This window comes from Rhipicephalus microplus, chromosome 8 (genome assembly GCF_043290135.1).
Source record: "Rhipicephalus microplus isolate Deutch F79 chromosome 8, USDA_Rmic, whole genome shotgun sequence".
Taxonomy (NCBI): Eukaryota; Metazoa; Arthropoda; class Arachnida; order Ixodida; family Ixodidae; genus Rhipicephalus; species Rhipicephalus microplus.
The window spans coordinates 64,698,826-64,719,357 of NC_134707.1; the positions used below are offsets into that span (position 1 = coordinate 64,698,826).

At 42.7% G+C, this 20,532-nt stretch overlaps 1 protein-coding gene across 1 annotated transcript in view; it reads left to right on the plus strand.

Moving 5' to 3' along the window:
- Window positions 1-293: 293 nt before the first annotated feature.
- Window positions 294-20,532, plus strand: part of LOC119164535 (protein CIP2A homolog L) — a 49,484-nt gene continuing 29,245 nt past the window's right edge. Inside the window, exons 1-10 of the mRNA XM_037416750.2 lie at window positions 294-540; window positions 2,159-2,428; window positions 3,103-3,197; window positions 4,777-4,870; window positions 7,404-7,526; window positions 13,883-14,022; window positions 14,980-15,058; window positions 16,732-16,908; window positions 18,002-18,158; window positions 19,978-20,101. Of these exons, the coding sequence (XP_037272647.2) occupies window positions 427-540; window positions 2,159-2,428; window positions 3,103-3,197; window positions 4,777-4,870; window positions 7,404-7,526; window positions 13,883-14,022; window positions 14,980-15,058; window positions 16,732-16,908; window positions 18,002-18,158; window positions 19,978-20,101 (1,373 nt within the window). The 5' untranslated portion in view covers window positions 294-426. The remainder of the gene's footprint in view (window positions 541-2,158; window positions 2,429-3,102; window positions 3,198-4,776; window positions 4,871-7,403; window positions 7,527-13,882; window positions 14,023-14,979; window positions 15,059-16,731; window positions 16,909-18,001; window positions 18,159-19,977; window positions 20,102-20,532) is intronic.

Consider the following 20,532-nt stretch of genomic DNA (forward strand, 5'->3'; position numbering starts at 1 on the left):
CAAAGTTTAGTTTTTAGTTAAGTTTTTAGTGCTAATTTGTGCATTTATCAAAACTATGAAAGTCAAAACTTTACGTTTACGTCTTATTTTAGCATATAAATAAATGAATAGCCCATGTTTTTATTGAACTTGTAAACAAAAAATTTAGACGTTCTTGTGAGTATGCATGGCTTCAAAAGCTTGGAACTCAAAATCAGTGCGGAACACCTTTTCCTTCCTCCGTGGTGCGGAAGCTTTTAACATACGTCACATTGTTAGTTTCGTTGACCAATCGGCGCCTCGAGGCGCAACGCACGCGGCATTTAAATCCGCGAACGTTCCGATCAAGCGTGGTTTTGACGCCGGACCTATTCCGCCGGACCTATATGTGTCAACACCGCGCTTCGTCGCAGTCCTGGGTGGATCCTTTTCTAGCGTGCAGCTGTCATGGAAGTCGCCGACGTCGCCCGATCGTTCGTCCAGTCGTGCACCCTGCAGCCGGCGGCGCACGAAGATTCCACCTCCCCGTCGTCGTCGTCTTACGCTCAGCGACAACTGGACGCAAGTTGCCTCGTTTATTTATTTTGTCGCGCCTCGCCCGTCACTTAGAGGGACCCTCCTCACGGGGTGCAGGAATGGTAGTTGGGGCTGAGGATTTAGCAACACGACTAGGACAACAGGGCAACGAAGACCACGGGACAAGCGCGGTCGCATCCTCTGCGCGAATTATGAACCGATTAGCGCTCTTGTTTTGACAAGTGTTTATCGGAGGTTTCGCATACATTTAACGACTGCGTGTGTCTCATCGGATGCTCAAAACAGCTCTGCCCTATGCAGAGGCGCAGCCAGATTGTTTTATTTATTTTTTTAGTGACAAATACGGGCTCTGCTATAGAAACGACGAAGAAGACGTTTGTTGTGGCGAATGCTCGTGCTGCTGCAGCTGCTGCTGAAACCGCTGGTTGCTGTATTTATTTATTCAGGGGGGTGGGGGGCACCTTGATATGGTAATTTGCGCGTGCTGCAAAGCACAGTGAGAAAACTTGTTAATAGTTGCTTGGTGTACTGCACACCTGGCCTCCTCACTTCATCATGATGTTTGACTTCTATGAGAAATGTATTTCTGTTACCAGGTGTCCTGATAATTTCAAAAGCACGTGGAAGGACAAGTAGTATTTTGCATGGAGGAGTTGCTGCTGATGCAGGTTTGTAGGTGGCGCAGAAAGTGTAGCACAGCAAATTAGATCCGACACTACACGTGCGGGTGATACGGCGGACATGTACTAACTATATAAGATCACCAGCATGACCAGAGTGAAAAACACGTTCTCCCCAACCTCTTGTATGCACATGTAGTGTCAGTTTTAATGAAAGGGAACACGTAAGCACGTGATCTGCACGCTCTGGCAACTGCTTGTAACACGTTCAAGCAGGAGCGACAGCAACTACAGCTTGTTCTCGCATCATGTAGTGATCAGTAAAAGAACCAGTCATTGATGATATGGAACTGGCGGCAAGATTGCAACCCTGTCCTCTTCAAAGCGATCACCCAAGAAACCGGATCAGCAATAACTGGCTGTTTTGCTCCCTTCTAGATGACGGAAAAGAGGCTATGATTACTGTTACTGCCGCTTGAACACATTTCAAGCGGCTACCAAAGCACACAGGCCACACGCTGGTGTGTTACTTCTCGTAAAAGTTGTCGCTGTACACTGTTGTCCCTTATGAAAGGGAAACATGCGAGCACGTGGCCTGCTGCTCTTTGTGGTAGCTGCCTTCAGCATCATCGATCGACAGCTGAAGAAAGCGTGCCTGCTTTTGGTGGCATTGTCTGTTATTCGATCCGAGCCGGATTGTTATCTAGCAGTGCTTGTTCAACGGCTAAGACTCGTTATTTTGTTTGAGAATAGATGGCGGCGCCAAAAGCTGACATGCTTTCTTCAGCAATCGGTTGAGGGGGCTGTAGGCAGCCAACGCAGAGTGCAGGTCACGCGCTCCCATGTTCCCTTTCATAAAGGCCGACAGTGTACGCATGTACTTTGTCTTACACACACACACAAGCAAGCATTCACCACATGTGTTGGCCTGCTTTCTTGGGTTCGTTATGCCTACCTTGTTTGTTTGTTTTATGATGAACCATTGCGAGCTATTTCAAACTTCCGTTCGTAATTTTCTCCAGGTCCTCAATGGCATGCTGGGCTCGCGTGACTTGACCTTCTTTGCCGGACGCAGCCGGCTGGCCCATGAATGTGTCACATGCTGCGTATCCATCCTCTTCGATGTCCAGCCGAACCTACAGCTCTGCAGCAAAGTTTTGACCTTGTTCCAGCATCTGGCCAAAGATCCACAGCTGCTGGAGTGGCTGCACGAAGAGTTCGAGCTCCACTCCGCGCTTGCGGAGTTTTTCCAGAACCGCGCCATCGAAGACAACGTTCCGATGCAACTACAGGTTAGTCTACTGTTTGCCCCGGGCCTAGTTTTTTACAATATTTACTAGAGGTAATTCTAGGTAATTCTGATACTGCGATTGTTCGGCCATCATGAGAGCAATCAGTAGCTCACGGATCCTCCTAATCTTCATGCTTGCGGCTTCAGCCACACTTGTGACCTTGTTTACTGTTGTGCTTCGGTGTTGCTATTGGATAAAACAAGATACTGTTGTGGACTCCGCTAGCTGATTTTATTTGGCGAGATTAAGAAGGTTAATGAAGGTAAATGAACTGCTGAACTTCTGCTGACCTTTGTCTCGCGACTTAACGGTTCTTGGCTAAACGCCTAATGGAGCTGAAAGCATTACGCTTGGACAAATTCGTGTACTACCCATCATTCCCACGCTGGAGGAAATGCCGTGCGCTGTAGCTCTCGTAGGCACCAGGGCCAGAGTTACATTTAGTGTATTATTAAGAAACTGTGTGCTGCAAAGCATAGCGTTGCCTAAAATTATCTAGAAGGGACAGTGGTGCTGCGCTCGTTCAGCGAACGTGAGAATGATGGTTAGTACAGGGATTTGCCTAGTCTTCATGCTTGCAGACTTTGAATGCACTTGTGGCTTTGTTTAATGCAGTGTTTCGGTTTTGTTTCAATTCAAAGATATATCTCTGAAAGACTAAGAAAATATTGTAGGTCATCCAGCTTCTGCGAGACCTCTGCTACAGACATCAGGTGACGCTGACAGAATCCAAACTTGGCTATCTCGGCGATTTTCTATTCAAACGCATGTAAGTTCATTATCAACTTGCTTTATCTTTTTTCTTTTGTTCCAATTTACTGTTACATCGTTTCAAGGGGAACTCTTATTGCATGTGAACACGGACTAATGACCTTCGTGAAATGTAACATTCAGGGTGTAGTCGAGTCCTTACGACAAGCATGGTTTCTGTGACCCGAGACAAATTTACTAGCACAGTAAAGAAAACTTGAGACATGCATCAGCTGGTTAATGCCAATCGCTGTATTAAATTCATCATTGAAGCCTTGCACTACATTCTATTAAGCTTTTACTGTCAAGTTTGTTGTGCTTGTAGACATATTTCTGCGAATGTATCGGTCTACTGCTTTGTCGATTGCTTTGCATTACCACAGCTTCACGTATTGCTTCAGTTCTGCGCAATGCTTTGCTGACCGTGCAGCTGGCCCGCGTTTGGAACCAGGGTGCAGCGATGAAATCGCACTCTTGAGCAGCGTGACGCTGTTTTATTTTATGTCGCTCAACCTTGTCATTTTTATTGAAGGGACACTAAAGATAAAAACACAAAATTTTTTGTATAGGTAAATTACTGTTTCAAAATGCACGAACCTTCACGTTCTCCGTGAGAGGGCGCTTGGTTTGAGAGAAACCACACAAAAAGAAAATGCGGGTCCCGGTGCCACCTTGGAAGTTTCTGCATTATTTATCATGACGTCGCAGTCTTTGATGGCACCTTCTAGTGGCAGTGTACCACATTTTCACGATTGTAGTTCGACCCGCTTTGTCTAAATTGGAAATTCGAAGTTGGGGGCTCAACCGTGAATAGAAAACTAGTTTAGGTTATAAAGTGTTTCTGAAAAAGATCCCCACACATTTCTGCTAAGCTAGCTTTTTGCACAGCTTTCAAGCACTGGCGTGAAGCCACCTTGGGACACTAAAGTTTGATTTTGACTTCGGTGACATCGTAAATTCCTTTCATCACATCTGCCCGTGCTCCCATCCTTTTCTTGTTGTGCAATTTTAGAGGGGTCTACCTACATTCGGGTAGACTTGTAATCGTGTAAATACGGTAGTTCCTCAGAAGAATGGCAAGTTGGGTGAATCGGTATTCATCCTTATTGTAACTGCACAAAAAACAGATGAAAAGGAGAAAGTAACTGCGCAAGAAATGGCCAGAAACAAGAAACTTTCCCTCTTTTCTTGTTTTCGTCCACTTTTTGTGCAGTTCCATTTGGATTGGTAGTTCCTAATTGGTAAATATGAAGTACGTATATTTCCCTTTGAGGGGACTGGTTATTGCATTGTTTGAGAAAAGTTAGCAGAGCCAGTTTGGTCAAAATATGAATAACATCTTGAAATCCTTAACGTCGCATGCGGAGATTTCCCATACCAAGTTCAAGAATGAAACATTGACCTTGCTTTTCTCTTCTATTAATGAGCCTATATTGAAATGGTAAAATTGACCTACTAAAATTTTCTGAGTGAAATTTATCAGTCTAACCCGATATATTGTTGCTCGGCGGTGTTCCTTTAAAGGCAAAAGTACGATGAAAATGCATGCTGAAGAGTTGGCATCATTGCCCAATCCTTTTCGTTCCGAAATGTTTCAGGGATATGGGGACTGACGAGCTGTTTGTGCCGTGCTTGGAGCTGCTCAACCATCTGTCGTGGAGCACGAGTGCGCAGCAGTACATGAAGATTATGGTGGGCACATTTCGTTGTCTCATTACAACGTCTCATTCTTCATTAAAAGTATCTATTTCCATAGTGAGTGTACGTTACCATGAAGGAAAAATCTGTAAGAGTGAGCCAAATGTTCGAAAGGTTCCAATTTTTAAAAGAATGCTGCAGTGTTTGAATTTGCTTTGACACGAAGTTGAAACATGAGCGATCTTGAATTTACATACTGAAAATGAATGAATAGACATAGGTCGCCACACGTGATCCACCTGAAAGTTTGGCTTCAGGTTTACCGGGGGCGCACTTTAAGTCGCTTATTCATGGAAAACCTGCTGGGCCACGAAGCAATGCTTTTCGTTTGAGTGTGTGTATTGCTTGCACAAGCTTTTTAATTATTAATTTTTTTGTTGTTAGGGACGAGCCGCATGCAGCGTTTTTGTGAGCGCTTTGTTGCCTGGCATTGTTTGGTGTGGACGCAGTAAGGTGGTGGCCAAAGTTTCCACCCCGGACGTCCCAAACATCAGCAGCAACTGCACTGGAAGCAATTCGATGGACGCAAAATCAATCAGTACACGGCTGACAGCGACTTCCATGTAGCGTAATTGTGGCATCGCTGCTGCCAAACTGGCTGCTGCCTGCCTCAGGTCATCGCAGTGCACTGTGTGGTCCGCAAGTTCTCAACTGATGGGTGTATTTGACCCCACTTGTCCCCCAGAAGTTTCGACAGCAAAGCGCTAGTGATATCTTTAAACTGTTTCGGGGATACTTACTGAAGTTCATCGGATGGCTTATCGGGAATAAGTGTATAGGCCAAATACGTCGCCTCAAAAATGTGCGACAACTCCAAGCTTAGAGGCCTTATAATAAAGGGACACTAAAGGCAAGTATTAAGTCGACGTTGATTGCTAAAATAGCCATTTAGAAACCTCATAGCGGAACTTTCGTGCCAAGAAAGTGCTTATTTTGATATAAAATTGCGTTTATATGGTCCGCATCGTGTTGGCGCACATCAATCTCCCGCTTGAAAGCGGACTTTCAGACGTCGCTGTTACCCAACGTTTTCTGCCTTTACTACGCGGCTGCCGACACCAGTAGCAGCAGAGCGAAAGTAGTAGGAGCCACAACAGCAACAATGTCCATTTAACAATTTTATGCCATTTTGGAGGCCATAATTCTGCTTGTTTGGCTCAACAGGGCTTCGCTAGATGACACTACCTAACTAGCCGAAAACATAACTTTTGAACCACTCGCACCATTTCCCATAGTAATTCCAGGCAGTTATTTTTTCTATAAATCAAACAAATGGACAAGCAGCATCTTATTGTGTCTCTTTATACACAGAATGTTCTTACTTTATTGCAGCCAATTTGATTACTAGTTATTAAGAGATTAAGTATAGTCGGATGCTTTCACTTCATCGTAATCATTTTGCAAATGTCCCACTCCTGGCACACATCGTGCGATACATGTAGCTTAATTTCTTGCTAATTAAGTGACTGCTGTTAATAATATTGCAATTTCAGATGTCATGCATTGAGCTTTCACTAGGATGTAAATTGTCATTTGCCTTTGGTGTCCCTTCAGGAAATTGTGCTTCTTAATCTCAGTGGCTGGCACTGCAACTAAAATAAGCATAAATAGACATTTCGGCAGCACTTTGACTTGTTTTTTACACTACAAAACTGCAAATGAGGCATCGAAGTTATAGTCTGGATTATTTCTTGTTGATGCATTGAAGGAAAGTGCACATGGCTTTGTGAAATGTCGGGTTCATTCTCTGGAATCGCATTGTGTGCACTGGCATGGCCGTGTGCCTTGGTGCTTCTCATGTGGTTGGCGGCCCTCTCGGGCGTCGTTTTATGAAACAACGTCGTGAGACTGAATGCCACGAAATCATGGTGAAAATGTTGCATGTGGTTCGGCCATAAGGCTTACGATGAGTTGTACGGACCTATATTGGCCAAGAATGGCGTATACTAAGTTGTAGCATATTTTACTTGATCGTAACTTGCTCCCTACTGGTACTCAAATTCGACGACTGTTTGAATTTGCCTCAAGATTATCCTCTAGTACTAACTGCCATTTGCTTCAACTACAGTAAAACCTCGTTTACGGATTTCCGATCTTAATAACAACTCTGGAAGAAACCTACTATACAGGAAACCGAAATTCATTAGCGAATGCACCAAAACATCTCGGTTTTGCAACATAACAATATCTCCGATGTTGCAGCTAGACAGCCGTATGAAATGGAAATGCATTTATGAGGTTGTATTTTATATGACAAAGTTACGATGATCTGAGACTTTTACAACTAAGTGACCCTAGTAATGAACCACTTCAAAGGACTCTAGCACATTGTTTGGTAGGTACATGTTAGACTGTGCTTGATGCTGGCCAAACCTTCCAGCGCATCTTACAGTTGCGTCGTATACGGCCTTTATCATTATTTGCTAGTGCAAATACAGGTGATGACACGTGCGAACAGACCATATTAGTTTACCAATTGCCACCCACACTTACATGCTTTCTTCTTTTTTTTTTTCTTTCTTCACAGCCACAGCTACCAAAGTTGTGTCGGGCGCTGGTGCCAATGACCACATTTGACAACAGCTGCGTGGTCATGCACACACTGGCCATTTTCGCGAACCTCTCACTCGATGAGTTCATCAGCAACAAGGTAATTGCACTGTTGCTTCTTTTGAGCGCGAAGAAATGTGTACATTTACGGGTTTCTAATGCACCATTCGCAATCACTCCTGCATAGCGAATGGTGTCTATTTTATTTAGGAAAAAGTGCGCGATAAAACCTAATGTACCTGCTGCCTTTCCTTTAAAATATGGTAATATTTTTGGAAATATGGTTGATACCTGCAGTGTTTACCCTTGGCAGAATAACCGATTCGCCCTCAAAATTCGTGAGCACTTTTTTCCCCACTATTTGTACACCCTAAAGCGGTATGTATCGTCCTCTGCACAGCGTCCCGTATTCGATTTTCACTTTCTTCAGATACTTCGTCCATTTTCAGGGGGCCCATTGCAATGATTGATCATTGCTAATAAGTCAAACCTCAATATAATGAACCCACATATAATAAATATCGGTTATAACAAAATAAGTGAAGAATACTCTTGCAATAATCCTAGTGTTTAAAATAGACCTTTATAACTTACCTGTAAGGTCTCTGATTTTTCAGGGGGCTCCTGGATTTCAACCATATCTTAAGTTTGTATGGTTGGCCGGAAAATCTCCCGTAAATCAAAATTTCTGACCATGATCTGGCCACATTAGCAAAAGGTGAACTTAGTTTGATCCAGGCTTTTTGCGAAATTATCGGCACTGTCGCTTCAGGAAGCATTGATGTAAACGTACACCAGAATCTTGGCAATTCAAATTCGCATAATTCTGCAGCCGAATGCCACCGTGGCCAATGGGCCAAAATTTGGATGTTCAGTACCAGACTGTTGAGAAATGGCCGAGAGCAACGTGCTGAAAGCTCCCGAAGGACGTGCGCGGCCCAACAATACAGCGGTAACTCTTGACACGATCATGTATGGCTACGACGTAACTTGACAGAACTCCAAAGGCGTACGCGCGTCAAGCGCTCACCCAGTCAATGCGGCACTCCTGTCGACACGCTGCAGACAAAACCGCAACAGAAGCAATAGCAGATAGTAGACTTGTGCGAATAGTAAATTTTGTTCAAAGCAAATTCGAAGCTAATAGTGATTTTGATGGAATAATTTCGAATCGAATTCGAATAATATGTATATCACATATTATGAAGGAAAAAGGGCATATTTGTCATGACCAAACTAACGTGCACAATATTTTTTACAGTTGAAACAAGGCCTGCGCAAAGGCCATTTTTGTTTAATCAAAGGAAGTGGAAACAATTTTGAATTGTAGAAGGATTTGACTTTCGATACTGTCCAAGTGATAGCCAGTAAAATTTGCAAAGTTTTAAAATTTTCTATGCTTGAAGCATATAAGTCGGTGTAACTAGCTTTTAAACTGAAAATATAATAAACAAAGAGACAGAATAAATGTGACAGTAATTCTTCATTAAAACCTTGAAGTGGGGCTTCCCTGCAGTGCAGATTTCTTCTGATTATGTGTTTTGACTGCTTAGCACCACTTTTACATGTGGACTAATGTTTGAATAGGTGCTTGCCTGGCTTCACTGCTGTGAAACCACATTTAGAGAACGTTGCATGCCGTTTAATATGCACCCATTCATTCATTTCGAATAGTTCAAATACTGCATTATTTGTTCAAATATTTGCACAAGCCTAGCAAATATCAAGAGACTTGGTCTTGAAGGCACTTGTGCAGCCAGCGCATGTGGGATGAAAACGGAACTACCATTTGCCACAAGCGCTGCGAACGAAACCACAGTCGTTGCGATGTGATCATAGATAGGGACTACGAGCTCGGAAGGTACGTGGCTAACAAAGATGATAAAGGCATAAAAAGAAGGCAAGAAACGTTTCAGTGTTCGGGCCTATCTTTGTTTACGACTACGGTGGAGCGGGCTTTAGCACTTCCCAATAGGCCAGCTGCGCTGTCCCTTATTGGTCCATTTGCGTGTGGCCCACAAAAATGCATGCGATTTGTTTTGGTAAAAAGAAATGTTTTGTGCGTATATTGCGGTTTGGAAACTCCTTTTGCAAGTTTTTTTTTATTATACTAAGCTTCAGACAATAAGAATATTTTCGATCCCGCTTGAAGTTGGTACGCATCACGGAGATTCTGCTCTCATTTTGACACTCCACCTGCGTGTTTGCATTGCTTGCGGGGTTGTTCTGGACCCCCACCGCTCGCCACCGTTCCGCATTTCTTATGTTTTTTTTTTTTTCGATGAAAAAAAGACGTGAGGAAAACAAACATATGACACTCCCCTCCCCATTGTAAAAATCTCCCGGATTCAGAATGAGTGAACTGGGCAGGTCTGTTTACAAAGAATTTTTGGAAATAACAAACTTATTGTCACTGGTATAGAAAGGTACCTCAGGCACGGGTGCAGACGGAATGAAGACGACGATGTTGTTGTGGGGCTGTGTCTGAACTGCCCTCTTGTCCTGCGTCCTTGTATACTGTGTGCATTGTTAGCCCACCCGGTGCTCACTTATTAAATACTTCCCGTTACATTATTTTCATTATATGCAACTTTGTTATGCCGTATATACTCGCATAATGATCGCACTTCTTTTTTCAAAAGATTGACTCCAGCTTCGAGATGCGATCACTACGCGGGGTAAATTTTCCGTGAAAAAATATTCTGAGCACCGGAAATGCAAAAAAGTCGCTAATCAGAATTAATACAGTAGCTATCATAAACATAACCGAAAATAGAAGTAAATTAAGGCTTACCTTTGTAATAAAATGCACGCATTACGCAGGAGCTACATGCATAGCACACTGCCATTTTATTTTTTACCTCTCTGACCCCCTAATGTTCGTTCAGATGCCGAAGCGTCACTGGCGTCAGTGTCGTCGCCGCACGATTCCCTGTCGGAACCGGCAGTGTCTTCACTGTCCCACAGAGGGTCGTCTTCTGTTCCGTCGAGCGCGTTGGAAATGCCAGCGACAGTCCATTCCGCCGCATGAAACGTGTCGTCCAGCCGGAACTGACGCGGAAGTCCGTTGTGGCTATTCCCAGCCTTCGGGAAACTGTGCACGCCTGCGTCCGTATCGTGTCTAATGACACTGCATAACCGTCCTTGCGCATGTCCTTCACGTATTCGAGGACTGCCTTTTCAACTTCGGGGAACTTGCCAGATTTGGGTCCACGGAAAGCCCATTGTGTGCTGTTATAGCCATGAGCATGTCGTGCTGTTTTCTCCAATATCTGAGCCGGATTTCGTCCACGCCAAAATGTCTGCCGGCAGCGAGGTTGCCGTGCTCTAGCGCGTAGTCAAGCGCCTTCAGCTTGAACGCGGCAGTGAAGCTCGCATAGCGCCCTGTGGTGAAACGGCACTTCAACAGACGATCGCAAAGCATACTCCCCCAAAAAAAACGTGGTCTCGGGAAAAAAAAAAAAACACTGCTGCGGGATTAACACGGGTCGACCAACTGGCGGCCGCCGCTGAAGCAGTGCGGGATGTCAAAACAAACATGGCGGCTGACGGAGCAAAGCACTCGGTGGAGCGAAGCCACCGCATTTTTTTTCTTCTTTGCGTCAGTTATGGAGGTTGTGAGTACGTCACGCGCATCAAAACAGTTTCTTCCATCTAAATAAGGAATGCTTTCATTTAAATTAGTAAATTTACGGCATTAGCATAGTGATGCCCGCTTTCATATCGCAGAAACAATGATAGGCGCGTTCAGCTAGACTTGGCACATGACATGTTGATGCGGCAAGTTCAGGGTGCGATCATTACGTGGGGAAAAAAAGTCAAATTTAGACTACAAAATTTAGGGGTGCGATCATTATGCAAGTGTGATCATTATGCGAGTAAATAAAGTAATAAATTTTAATGTAAATAAATACTCACCGTGGCAGCAACAGTTTCTGCGAGCTGTAAAATGGTTTTGCATTGTGAAAATGGCTCAAAATTTCGAATGGATGACTTTGAGCCCTTTATTATTTTTGTTTCTTTAAGGATCTGCGCTTCAAGAGAAATGTGTGTGCTCTTGCAGGAATTGTCTCTTATGAGACGATGGAAAGGCGATTCCTCCACCTCCCTTTCACTTGAGCTCACGACAAATCTATGCTTTTGCATAAATAAATGCCATATGCAGCAGATAGGGCTTCGAACATTGCTGACCATTATCCACGACTCAGTTTCGTTACACTAAAACTCGTAAAACTAAACTTGGAGGGACCAGGACAATTTGCTCCTAATGAAGAGTTCTGCGCACCAAGATATAGACAAAGGTACAGAACAAAAGAATAAAACAAACCATGTTAGAGACAGTAGTTCCACTTTAACAGCAATTCATAGATAGGTGGAGAAGTTTGTTTGTTACTTTACGGGGTCAATAATTTCTCTTTATTGTTCTGCCCTGAGAAATATACACTAGAACCTCATTATAACGAAGTTGTATCTTGCTACGTGTTGCATCTTGCACATTGCGACTTAAAAAAAATGTAAATGTGTGACTCAGTGGTGAAATAAACATAAAAAATAAGTACATTATATCTGGACATTCATATATAAAGCTGTATTGCTAACACTGTGTACTGCAAGACTAGTCTTAATTTCCTTCGTTATAATCAATATTCTCGTATATAGAGATTTGAGTGCATACATTCATTTCAGAGGTTTCTGATTACTGAGTTGACAGTATACTCAAAGCACAGCACGCAAATGAAATTACTAGAAATCTAGAGAAGGGAAGTAAAAGTGGGAGGAATGTAAATATATGGGGATAACTCTGCTTGTGCAATTGCCATGTTTGATTGGCCATTGCGGTCACAATTATCACCATCACAGGGGGCAGGCCGCTGAATGACAACCAATCGGGGGAAACTCGTTTGTCTAATTGTAGTTTATACAAGTAGTAATAACTGTTTGTGGTATTACAACCTAAAGTGACGCTATGGTTTTAAAAGATGGCGTAGTGGAGAGCTCCAGCAATCTTGAACACCTGAGGTTTCTGAGTGTGCGCCTAAATCTAAGCGCACGGGTCTCTAGCATTGGTGCTTCCATCGAAATGAAGCCGCTACATTCTGGGTTCAATCTCGCTGGCTTCAGGTCAGCATTCAAATGCCATAATTACTGGACCACCACAGCGAGTAGTTTACGAAAGTCTGTACTACTTGCGAGCTCTACCTATACCAAGTTTCGTTGCTGAGCTAAGTATTTAGGTTTTCATTGGCATCTTGTGTGGTGTCGCAAGAAGACTATCATCATTGCCTATTCGCTGTTGCCGTATCAAACCAGGGTAAGCTTAGACGGGCTTTTGAAGGGACATTGAAGGCAAATATTAAGTAGTCATTAATGGTCAATATGGCGATCCAGAAGCCTCGTACTGCTGCTTTCATGACAAATAAATGCTCATTTTCAAATAAAATTGTGTTTTAGTGGTCCGCACGTCATTAGCTCAGTTAAAGTCACCCGCCTGAAAATGGGCCTCAATGATTCGGCATGTGCCTTGCTCGCGTTGCCAGCTTTTACTGTGTCCTACCGGAATACACAAAGGGTTGTAGAGATGCAGGGTCACTAGATGATGTGAACATCTTGAGAGTTATAGACATGTTCGTATTTGCCCAGCGTTCTTGAAGAAAAATTTATTAATAAATGAAAGCAACTTATTTGCAATTACGTCACTATAATGCATTCACACCAGAAATAGAATGCACAATGTTTCTGCAATGAAAGCTTGCCTGGTTCATGTAGGCCCTGATAGATGGTGTCACCTGTCTATCCTAACCAGGTAAATACAGAAAGTTTTGAACCAATTGCACCATTCGTCTTGTTATTACCAATTAATTCTGCAACATGGATTTTGTAATGTGTTGTAATGTGCGAAAGTTTTTTTTTTGTATTGCAACTGGTTCGATTTTAATTATAGTCGAATCCTCTGATGACATTGGGATCATATCAAAATGTCCCACTAGTGGTGCATATGGCATTGTACATTTACCTTAAATCCTCAATAAGTAGAGCACTGCTGTTGATAATGACATTTTAGACTTTCTCAAACATTGATCTTATACTCGGAGTTAGATTACTTGCCTTTTGTGTCTTAAGCCAGGAGTTGAGTCAAATATAATTAAGCCGAGCTAAATATCTCTAGTAATAGGTCGAATCTCCAATCAGACCAGCGATATCAAGCCAAGGAAGATACTAATTATGACTGACAGTGTAATTAAAGCAAATTAATTTGCACAATAATGAATATTTACAACCATACATATTAGTTTTTTGTTACTAAAATATTTAATTAGGCTTAATTGAGAGTGTACCAAGCCGGTACTAGCTAGGATACCACCAGCTCCGCTGTGACTGAGCCTTGCGCCTCTAGTGCAAGATGACCACCTTTATTTTTTTTAATGAAATGTGATTAATGTTGCCTCCTTCTCCCAGATGTTCAGTCAATCAATGAAGCAGACGCTTCAGATTCTCCTGTGCACGGTTGTGGCGAGCAACATCGCAGCCAGGAGGATCGCCACAGACATCATCGAAGACCTTCTTAACCACCCGGAGCGCAGGGCTTGCATCCTCAAGTGAGTCCAGTTGCAGAAAGTTTTCGCGACAGGGTGGCTAAGAGTGGTTAACGAGGTTCTACTGAGGTGTTTGCGAATACTTGAGCGCGTCGAACGTATGCACGAGTCGAAGTATTTGAACGTGCTCTGACATAAACCTGAAGTTGTAGAGACGCTGCACCCTCAAACCTCAATATAGCGAATCGGATACTATAACGAAATATCGGTTATAATAAAGTGAATGCAGAATAGTCTTCTGATAGCTATAGTGTTGGAATATATTGATACAACGAATTTTTCGGATATAACAAACATATTTTTGTGTATGCTGAAACTTTAACAGGTTTCAGTGTGTTGGAAACTAATGAATAGAATTATTTTCCTTTTGTAGATACGAAAGGGTGGTTTAGTTACAATGTGGGGCCGCTATGCCATCAAAACCTCCTATTTACAGTAAAACTCATTCTGGTACAAAGCCACATTTCCTAGTTAGGTGTATTACCTGTATTGCACCCCAACTTACTTTTCCCTGTAAATGGAATATAGCTGCATGTAACATGGTTGGTCTTGTGCTTGGATTCTGTGTGCCTGCTAATCTGGTAATAAACAAAAAGAACCCTGTTTTATGTAACAGATTTTCCTAGTTCCTTCGGGTTCTGTTTAACGAGAGTGTACTGTATTGTTAAAAAATCGTACGTTCGTGTGTTCCACAGGCCAAATACGGCACATTTCAAGACATGTTTTATAGCTTAAGACCCACACCCCATGATTGAAATCCTGCTACGGTTCAAAATTATTTTATACTTTGTCTTCCACGACAACAAAAAGTGTCATGATCTCAATTGTTCAAACAAGCATAGCACTAAACGGAAAGTCAAATAAGTTTCGACTGATACAATATTAAAATCATCAAATCAACAGGCTTCTTTCAGAGGTGATTCACGTCACTGAAACTATTCTTATTTATTTTTTTGCCAGGTACCACAAGATGATGGTCTCCTGTGCATCGAAGGTGGCCGAGAAACAAGCACGGAGAGAATCTGAGGACTTGCGGACCGTGAGGCCACATTCGTTACACTTTTCTTTCTTTTTTTTTTTCACTTGTGCTGGCCAATGTTAAAATCCTTGTGTGTTTATTGTTCTCGCCGAAATTTGCTGTCGGGTCTTAAGATTTTTCATTTACAACAAGAAAGCTTAATTTTGAGATCAATCTGTTTGTACCGTAAAATGTTGTTCACACGCACAGAGAGAGAAAAACAAAGCTATACTTATTTGATGCTTCTTTTTTTTTCATTTCTTTTTACCTTCTTGGTTTGGCATTAAGGTGAACCACACAAAAGAATTGCAGCAGTCTTGCTTCTCTGTGTGCGTGAATTTTTTGTTATGAAACCAGCTTTACTCTGGCAATTCACCTTGATCATACTGGTGGTTTACATTAAAGGGACACCTAAGGGCAAAATGATTTTTTGCGTATTAATAAAGTACACTTTCACAATACCGAAAACACTACTCTTACCGTGACATGATGTTTGGTAAGCGAGTAAACACTCGAAAAGAAAATGACAATGCAGATGCCACTCTGAGATTGCTGCACCAAAACCTGCGATGTCGCACATTTTGAAGTCTTCTACCTAGTCCTATGTAGGTTCTAATCGATAAAATGTATGTAAATCATCATCTGTTGGTTTGGCAAGCAAAGTTTCAAAAAATTTCATTGAGCCCATGCCATGCAAGTAACAAAGATGCCTTTTCAAATTTCTGACGTCATGCGTGGAGATTTCGGTGCAAAACTTAGAAGCGTAGCTTCAACCTTTATTTTCTCTGCTAACAATGAACTTATGACAGTAAAACTTAGACATTCCAGTTCTAGGAGTGCAGTTTGTCAATCTAAACTAAGTCGTTACTTTTTAGTGTCCGTTTAAAGCTCAACCACGAATGTCTTTTCCTGGTTGTTTACCTTGGCAAAAGCATAAGTACCGAGCTTTAGAGAGCAGACATTTTTACCTCTGGTACAGCACCACTTCTTAGAGAACATAGGGACATTCTTGTCCCCTTGTTCCCTAAGCTCTGGAGCAGAGTGGGGACCGAACCAGCGTTGTTTGGGTCCAAGTGGGGATCGAACCCGAGTCGTTTGCATGGCAAGCGGATGTTCTACCACACAACCACACTTCTGCTTGTGAAAACAGTGAGAAAAAGTTCATCTGCTTGTAAATTCAGTAAAAGTAGCTTTCATGCTTCACACACGCTTCCTGTATATATACTTCACAATGCAGCATGAAATATTGCAGTAATAATGCGTGGTAAGTTTCCAACAGGTGTCAGAATATGTGATTATCATAATGGCTCCGTGGTTGAAAGCCCGTACCCCACTATGAAAGGCACACAAGACTACTGTGCCTATTTCCTTAAGGCCACGTTGTGGGTGCATAGCAAATTTGAACAGGTTTCATGGAGTAAGTGTTTGAAGTACGCAATAGGAGCAGGATGTTGCTATTGGATTCAATTCCTAAAGGCGAAGCTTCAGGGTCCTCTAATTTTTATGCTGTTGAACTTGTCACTGGTCTATCGTGTCTGGGTTTTTTTTTCTTTCGAGTCTTTGTCTTCCATGCTGTTTAACTTCCCAGATTTGCTACCCTACTTTGTTGCACGTGTTCAAGTGTCTACTCATGTCATGTCTCAACCGATCTAATTTTTCTATTGAAGCCCCTCATTTCGTTTCATTGTGTACAGACCATCAACCTCCTGGCGATCGTCTTGTCGGTGCCAGAGTTTCTGGAGGGATACGTTGGCCGGACGCCGAGCACGATTGAAGCCCTGCTGTCTCTGCTTGTCGATGCCATCGAGACAAATGCCAATTTGCTTGACGTGGTGCACACCAGCATCAAGCTGGTCACGCTGCTCACCAAGGTTAGTGGTACAACTAGTGTTTTTGTACAGCTTTGTGGCCATGGTAATCAAGTTCAACAGAAATTCGCATTACTTCACAGTGACCCAAACAGCCCGTCAACCCGCTGCTGTGTACACTCAAACCTCTATATAAAGAACCCGGATATAACGAGATATCCGTTATAATGAAGTAACTCAAGAATAGTCTTGCAATATAGTGCTATGAACATACCTTTATAATGAATTTTCGCTTATAATGAATCATTTTTGTGCAATTGGCAACTTCGTTATAATCGGGTTTAAGTGTATACTGTGTGGGCTCTATAAACATGTCATTCCGACACTGCTGCTTGGTATACCCTCCTTATAGTACTCGCAGACACCCTGTAATATGCACTCGGCTGCTATTTTTTACGAGTAGTGAGGCAGGCATGGCACACGGACATTCAGTGGGGACTGCAGTGCCCTTTTTTGTTCGTTTCTGACAGCAGCCACCGCGAATAGCTCACATGGGGCTTGAGGCCGTTTTTCACATGCTCCGCGCATTCCCGCATGTACTGGTTTCAATAGCACCTGCAACCCGGGATGGCTAAGTACTTTCATTCGGGAACCAGTTGCTGCCAATGTACTAAGCCATCTTTGCACATTCACAGGAACATTGTGGAGAATGTAGCCGGGAATCACTTGCATTATTGTTGCATATTTATCCGCTTTTGAGTCTATTAAATTCAAGAAAATAATGTATCGTTCCAATTTATTGTACCGTGCTTGGTCTATTCACATGTTGGCCTATGTCATACTGTAGTCATGTGACAGGAGTGCACTCATACCTTGATAAGTAAACCCAAATATAACAAAATATCGGTTGGAATGAAGTAAATGAAACAGTCCTGGAATATAGTGGTAATATAGCTTTATAACGAATTTTTTGTTATAACAAACTCTTTTTCGTGTAATACTCAACTGCGATATAGTGAGGCTCGAGTGCAATTATAAGTAGTATATTTCTTGGAGTGCGATGGTTGTAAAAGGTGCATCGCACTTTCTGCGAGTGGTGCCTCGTTTCGCACCTATTTTCTTTCACCAGATTTTTTAATTTCTCTGGTCATCGCAGGAGATGAGCACGCAGAACCTCCTGGTAGCCCACAATGCGCCTGTGGCGGCTTTCCTAAAGGCAGTCGCGGTCCTCCTGGTCTCCCTCCAGGACCGGGAAGTCGAGGGCCTCTACTTCGCCCCAGAAATGTACCTGGCCTGCCTGCGCTTCTTTCACAGTAAGCCGCAAGGACCAGGGGCAGGATTTGGGCTTGTGTGATGAAGGGGTAGACAGTGGGGTAGTTGGTGCGAATTTTAAAGCTTCACACCAAAGTCCAGGAAGTGCACTATATTTTTCTGTGTCCTTGGTTATGATGCATATATTTCTAGGGGAATTGGTGTGTGTGCGTTAATGAACAGGTAAGTACACCGGTTCCCCTAGAAATATATGCATCATAATCAATGACTCGGAAAAATCCAGTGCACTTCCTGGACTTTGGTGTGAAGCTTTAAAGGGTCCTTCAAACACTTTTTTTGAGTGAGTAACCATGGAATTGATTCACTGGAAGAGCTCATTGCCTCACAAATTCAACGCTGCAAACACTTAAAGAATTCGTCCAGTACAAGCGGACTTGCAAAAATTTGTCACACATTGCAATCGCATTCTCTCTTCTCTCGTCCCGACGAAAGCGCTTGGAAGCTATGCAGAGAGGGATGGAAGGGGCAAACAAAAAAACGTCGCGCACGCCTTGTAACCTTGAGCACTTTTTTGTTTTCTTTTTCTTTTAATACCCGGCTTTTTCAGTGCGATCGCTCGTGTGAACAAGTGACGGCCTCCCGCGGCGATTTCTGTAACGACCGAGAGTGCCATGTTCGAATCGGCCACTGGCAGATAGATGGGCATTCTACGAGTGATTTTTGAACGTCTTCCGTCATTTGTCGAGGGAAGAGAAAGCCATTTTCAGCTGACTTTGATAATTTAATGTGAATTCTAGACAGCGTGCTGCTCTATGACATTTGGCTCGTGTGTTCTCGGGAGCCTATACTACCGATTGGCAGCATTTTCTGACCATGCTCAAGAAGTGTTGCAGGGCCCCTTTAAGATTCGTCCGGACTTTAATTTGGCTCACTTTATTTTGCCAGCCTCCTTGGGGTTATTGTGCAGAATGACCTTAACAGAAAAAAAAAGTTGGCGTCTTGTTGTGCAAGGGGCATTTATTGACATGCTACGCCTGCGACGCCATTTGCTTATACAAGGGCGATGCACTTTGAAACTCAGTTTTCTCAGTAATACACTTTTCATAGATGCGACGGGACAGATAAGAAAAAGACTGATAAGTCGGGATCAGTTAACACACTCAAATGTCGCAATGTACTATGCTGCATGTGTTTGGTACTCTTTTTTTTGTTACTGCAAAGGTTGGGAGGATCGAACCTGGCTCTCGGATGGCTATCGGTGGCGGATGAGCATGGGTTCATCTATACCGTGGCTCATTTGCACTTTAACCTCAATATAACGTCATAACTATTATAACGATGTAAATGAAGAAAAGCCTTGCGATAGGTGTGGTGTTGCAAATATGCATTTATAATGAACTTTTGATTATAACGAACCTATTTTACATGCGAGATGCAACGTTGTTGTAATGAGGTTTGAGTGTACTTTCAAAGATTGGCAATCTGTGTTACTGTGGGCTGTTGAGCTCAAAAAGTGTTTATAAGCATGTGATAAGCTTGCCTATGGATCTTGTGTGCGAGGGCTTTTTCGGGTGTGTGCTTTTTCTACGTGTACAATCATATCATGACATAGAAGCAGATGTGACGGTATTATTCCAGAATGTCTCATACTAATAGTCATTGATAGCATATGTTTGCTGTATTTTGCAACCTGACATGATGAAGGTATAGAAGGTGTGTGTGTATTATATGTATATATATATATGTATATATATATGGATTTGACTTTGTAACAAGTCGTATATCTTGATTGAAGGATATTAATGTAGAATTGTAATTTCAAGAAAACGCTAAAAAATTGTATTTTTTGTTCTTTCGAAGCCCTCATGGACTCGGGTATCTGTGGCGAGACAATCATCAAACAGTGTATGACCATAGAGCACATCAGGGCCCTTCTGAAGCCGTACCTTGCAAAGGACCCTCAGTGCCTCCAGGACGCATGCATGTAAGTTTCGGGTCCAATCAGGTTTTTGATTTCTCTGGGCGTGAAAATAATTGATAGGTCGACACTTTCGTGAATGATATTCTTGGCTTCTTGTGAATTGTGTTTGCCCAGATCTAGTAACGACAGCACGCATTTATTGTTTGGGTAAAGGCAGCGGATATCTATCGGCAGTAGGGCGCAACTCTAGCTCCGGAAACGTTGTGTACAGTTTTTATAAGAACTAATGCATGTCATTCGCTGCGTGTCACGTATTTGTTACGAAAAGCGCAATATGCGTTTCCAGGCTTACTTGATTAAAGTGCCTTAGCAAAGTTGGAAATTTAAGATTTCTTGTGATGTGCTGGATTCTGTGACATCTTTTTTTTTTCCTCGAGTTGCATCCTCCTGCAGATAGATATCCACTGATGATTATGCATTCAGTGTTGTTACTT